This window comes from Vigna radiata, unplaced genomic scaffold, assembly GCF_000741045.1.
Source record: "Vigna radiata var. radiata cultivar VC1973A unplaced genomic scaffold, Vradiata_ver6 scaffold_367, whole genome shotgun sequence".
NCBI lineage: Eukaryota > Viridiplantae > Streptophyta > Magnoliopsida > Fabales > Fabaceae > Vigna > Vigna radiata.
The window spans coordinates 50,241-55,831 of NW_014542351.1; the positions used below are offsets into that span (position 1 = coordinate 50,241).

The following is a 5,591-nucleotide window of genomic DNA, read 5'->3' on the forward strand; positions in this document are numbered from 1 at the left end:
TAAAGGTGAAAACACAATTTATTTCATATCTTATGCCAGAGTGTAAAATTCACATAATGTTTAACTAAAATAAAACTTCAAATGCGAGATATTCCATGTGTTGGGGATGACTTTCCCATCCAGCGATTCGAGACGATAAGCTCCATTGTGGAGATTCTCTTTAACTCGGAACGGTCCTTCCCAAGTAGTTGCGAGCTTACCATGAGCGGTATTCCTGCGTGCTTCTGCTGTTCTTCGCCAAACCAGGTCTCCCTCCAGAAACTGCCTCGGTTTGACTTTGGTATTGTGCCGACGGGCTATCAGCCTTTTCTGTGCCTCGACCCGGACGACCGCCATCTCTCGTCTCTCTGGTAAGATGTCCAGGTTACTTCGTAAAGATTCTTCATTTTCAAGCATATCAGCAACCTGTCTTCGCAGTGTATCACCCCTCACTTCCACTGGCAGCATAGCATCTGTTCCGTATGTGAGATTGAATGGAGATTCTCCAGTTGCGCTGTGAGGGGAACATCGATATCCCCACAATACCTGCGGAAGCTCATCGACCCACGCTCCCTTAGCGTCACCCAACTTTTTCTTCAATTCCTGGACAATGATTTTGTTCACGGCTTCTGCTTGCCCGTTCGTTTGGGGATGCTCCACCGAACTTGTCAACAGGGTGATTCCCAACTCTTTGTAAAAAGCCACAAGCTTTTTATCGATGAACTGCCGTCCATTATCTGTGATCACAAACTTAGGGATACCGAACCTGCAAATTAACTTCCATACAAATTTTTGTACCTGTGTCGTAGTTATCCGAGCTAAAGGTTCGGCTTCGACCCATTTAGTAAAATAATCAATTGCTACCAAGAGGAACCTTAGTTGAGCTCGCCCGGTCGGGAATGGTCCTACAATGTCCATTCGCAACTAAGCAAAGGGCCAAGGGGATACCAGTCCGATTAGCTGCGCCGCTGGTTGGTGAATGACATGACCAAACTTTTGACATGCCACACATTTCTGAACAAATGCCTGGCAATCCTTCTCCATTGTTGTCCAGTAAAATCCAGCCCTTAGGGCACGCGCCCTAAGTGACCGACCGCCCCCATGTCTGCCACACATCCCCTCGTGCAACTCCCTCATTATATACTCCGACTCCTCCTTTGAGACGCATTTAAGCATTGGCGTCACATACCCCCTTCGGTATAACTCTTCTCCAATCAGGACATACCGGACGATCTGTTTAGCTTCATCTGGGCGAAGAGCAGCGTCGTTGTCCTGTTTTTTAATTAAGAGCATGATCTCCCTCCTCCAATCATCTCGTTCGGCCATGCAGTTGACATGCAAGCATTTAATGGCGGGTTTAAACAATACCTGTCGTATGAGAGAAGTTAACTGCCCCTTCTCCTTACCGGTCGCTAATTTTGACAACCTATCCGCTTTAACATTTTCTTCTCTTGGGATGTATGTGATTTCCGCAGACTTAAACTGAGCCATCAGTTAGATCGCTTTGTGATAATACTGCAACAACTGTTCGTCCTTAACCTGAAAAGTCCCATTCATGTGCCCCTCTACCAACTGGGAATCCGTTCTGCATCTTAAAATTTTTATTCCTAAATCTCTCGCCAACTCCAAACCAGATATCAAAGCTTCATATTCCGCTTGATTGTTGCTAACTTTAAAACGAAAAATCAAAGCTTGTTCCACCACTATATTGTTCGGTCCTTCGAGAACCACCCCAGCTCCTCCACCCTGCCGACCGGACGACCCATCCACAAAGAGCGTCCACCGATGACGTTCCCGATCCTCCTTAGGCAGATCCGCCACGAACTCAGCTAGATGCTGGCCCTTGACCGATCCCCTAGGTTCGTACTTTAAGCCGAATTCAGAAAGTTCTACTGACCACCCAATCATTCTCCCTGCTAGGTCAGGCTTTCTCAGTATTTTGGAAATGGGGTAATCCGTTCGGACGGTCACTTGATGTCCCTGTAAGTATGGTCTCAGCCTTCTTGTGGCGTGTACTAAAGCTAACACCACTTTCTTCAATCGCTGATACCTGGTTTCTGCATCCTTTAAACTTCGGCTGATGAAGTATATTGGTCTAAACTCGGGATCTTCTTGCACTAAGGCTGCACTAATAGCGTCTTCACCAACCGCTAAAAACAGCTGTAACTCATACCCATAATCCGGACGCCTCATCACCGGCGGGTTTGACAGAATAAGTTTAACTTCTGTGAAAGCCGTTTCACACTGCTCGTTCCACCCACCTTGCACCCCTTTCTTCATAATCATCAGGATCGGTCTGATATGCTCGGCCAATTTAGGTATGAATCGTGACAAAGATGTTAAACGCCCCACGAGCCTTTGCACCTCCTTCAAACCGTTCGGACTACGCATTTCAAGAATTGCCCTGCACTTATTGGGATTGGCCTCAATCCCCCGTGAAGTCAGCATGAACCCCAAGAACTTCCCCGCCGATACCCCGAATGTGCACTTTAAAGGATTAAGTCTCATTCCGAACTTCCTCACTTGACCGAGTACTTCCTCCAAATCTTGAATGTGTTCTTCAACCATTCGACTTCGTATTACCATGTCATCCACGTATACCTTCATGCACTTCCCGATCTGGTCCTGAAAAACCTTATCCATCAATCGTTGGTATGTCGCTCCTGCATTCTTCAAACCGAACGGCATTACATTATAACAGTAATTAGACCGCTCGGTGATAAAGGCTGTCTTATCCCTGTCCGCCTGGTGCATAGGGATTTTGTTGTACCCCAAATACGCGTGAAGAAAACTCAGTATTTCGTACCCCGATACTCCATCCACTAGGCCATCTATACTTGGAAGAGGGTATGTGTCCTTTGGGCATGCTTTGTTCAAATCGGTGAAGTCCGTACACATCCTCCACTTCCCATTTGATTTTTTCACCATAACCACATTAGACAACCATGTGGTGTATTTGACCTCTCGGATAAAACCTGCTTCTAACAACTTATCAACTTCCTCGTTCACCGTTCTTCTCTTCTCTTCGCCCAATCTTCTTTTCTTTTGGGACACCGGTCGGGCATCCTTAAAGAGTGAGAGTTTATGAGATATCACATCGGGATGGATGCCCGGCATATCCGCTGCTGTCCACGCGAACAAATCCTTATTTCTCAACAACACATCCCCTATAGCCTTCACCTGTTCGGCCGTCAAGCTGCTCCCCAGCATGGTGGATTGCCCCTCCTTATCTCCAATATTAAACGCCCGTACCTCCCCCATAGGCTCCACCTGATCTTCCAGAGGAGACCGTGGGTCAAGCTCCATCATGGCCACCTCGGACCCGTTACGCAACGCTTCACTTGCTCGTGGCTTCACCCTTAACCCCGCTGCATAGCACTCCCGAGCCATCCTTTGGTCCGCCCGAACGGTGCATACTTCCCCATCATCATTGGGATATTTTAACGTCAGATGGGGGGTTGAGACAATGGCACCGAAGGCGTTCAAGCATGGCCTTCCTAAGAGGACATTGTAAGAAGTTTCCGCCTCCACCAATAAAAAGCGGATTTTAATTTCCTTAGCTTTACTATCTGTACCCAAACTGGTCCTCAGATCCACATATCCTCTAGTATCCACCCATTCCCTCGCGAACCCCACAATTTGTTCATTAAACGACATGATTGCATCCTCAGAAATTTCCATGCGTTTTAATGTCTTCCAGTACAATATGTTGGTCGAACTCCCTTGATCTACCAGAACTTTCCCAACCTGATACTGCGCGATCATAGTCGTTATAACCATAGGATCGTCTTGATCCAGATCTGGCGCATGGAAATCCTGATCAGAAAAGGTAATCGGGGGCATTGACCTCTTAGTGTCCCCCGTTCGGCCTATACTCTGCAGACTTCTCAAATGCCTTTTTTTGGCTGACGAGGTTGGACCCCCCCTGCAAATCCTCCTGAAATGGTATTGATGACCCCCCTCACCGCTCGATTGGGGCTCCGACTTTGGCTTCGGTCACGATTTGAACGGTACCCTCCTCTTGAAGGCTTACCCCTTCCTCCAGGCTTATCAACACCTGAAGGAGGCCCATTCTGCCGTGGCACAAATCTTCGCAAATGCCCTACTTGAACTAGGGTTTCCAACTTGTCCTTCAGAGTGTCACAATCTTCGATAGTATGCCCTCTATTTTGGTGATACCGACAATACTTACTCTCATCGACACCGGGAGGGGTTGGAGCTTGGGATGTAGTCATTAAATATGCTCTCAAAGCTTCCTCTAAAACACGTGCCCGAGGAAGGTTTAGAGGTGAATGATGCACATACTGTTGCACCCTTGGGGGATTTCCCCATCTACGCTCTGTGCCCCTATCCGCCCTCCCGACCGACTGCTTCATCGCCCTCTCTCTGTTCCCCTTGGCTTGCGAATCCCCCTTTTCTCTTCCTCTCTGATGAGCCCGCCCCTCCTCTATCCTAATGAAACTCGCCAGTCTATCCTGCAACTCCTCCATACTCTGCGACTCTTCCGCGTGAAGATAATCAAAGAACGGTCCTGGTCTCAACGCTGTCGTCAATGCACCCACGATCAATCTTTGGTCAGCATTTCTTACTTGCCTGGCGGTACGATTAAATCGGTCCATGAACATCCTTAGCGACTCGTCCCTTCCCTGCCTCATCCTTACCAACGCAGTATACGTTACTCCTGAGGTTTTGCTTGAGGCATATTGTTGGCTAAACATCTGCCTTAAGGTAGTAAAACTATCAATAGTGGCTGATGGTAACGAATGGAACCAGTCCAGAGCTTCCTCCTTCAAGGACAAGGAAAAAACCCGGCACCACACTAGCTCATCAGTTGAATACACCGCCATGGCATCTACAAACAATCGAAGATGCTTAATAGGGTCGGACGAACCCCCATACTTATCCAGCGGGGGTAACATTTTATTTTCCGATATAATGGCCCTCATGACCTGGGGCGTAAAGGGATGAAGCCCTTCAGCCTGATCGGGGTTTCGATCTCTCTACTCATGAATCCTCTCTCCCCGTTCATGAATCCGCTCTCCTGGTTCATTAGCTCGCTCTCCTCTATCATTCTGCCTTTCATCCACTTCATCAAAATTTTCCGGTTCCCCTCGTCTCCCTCTTCCCCTACCCCGTCCTCTTCCTCTTTCCCGTCGCCCCCTTCCTCTACCAATTGCTCGGCCACCCCTTACACCGTTCGCTGGATTCTGGTCTCCTCTAATCTCTACCCCCTGCACTTGGGGGTTATCCCCTTCATCACTTTATGAATGAACCGTTTCGACATTCACTGACTGAATGGAAGGTCCGCCTTCGTCGTTTACTCGATTGGCTCGTTCAGCCCTCATCGCCGCAATCTCCGCCCGCATCTCTTGCATCTGTCTCTACAATTCCTGTAAGAGCTGCAATGGTACCTCCTCTGCCATTGTGATCGTATTTGGGTTATTGTTAAGTCTTCGGACCCCACGGTGGGCGCCAAAATGTTTCGGATGTGGACCCGAGACAGAACTCGAACCGATCGATCCCTCCTTGAACACCTGAACGGGTGGCGACCTGCAGGTTAGCACTCCAACGCTCAAGTCAGCAAGGTCACCGTTAAGTTCAAAGTGAAAGTA

The 5,591-nt window shown here is 48.3% G+C and overlaps 1 protein-coding gene across 1 annotated transcript; it reads right to left on the minus strand.

The window, feature by feature from the left end:
- Positions 1-3,866: 3,866 nt before the first annotated feature.
- On the minus strand, positions 3,867-4,925 carry LOC106779540. The gene has a single exon (XM_014667659.1). It carries the CDS (start codon positions 4,923-4,925, stop codon positions 3,867-3,869), a length of 1,059 nt encoding a protein of 352 aa, XP_014523145.1.
- Between the last annotated feature and the right edge of the window lie 666 nt (positions 4,926-5,591).

Coding starts and splice junctions, on each gene's coding strand:
- LOC106779540 (XM_014667659.1), bottom strand. CDS start 4,925: ATGAGGGCCATTATATCGGAAAATAAAATGTTACCCCCGCTGGATAAG.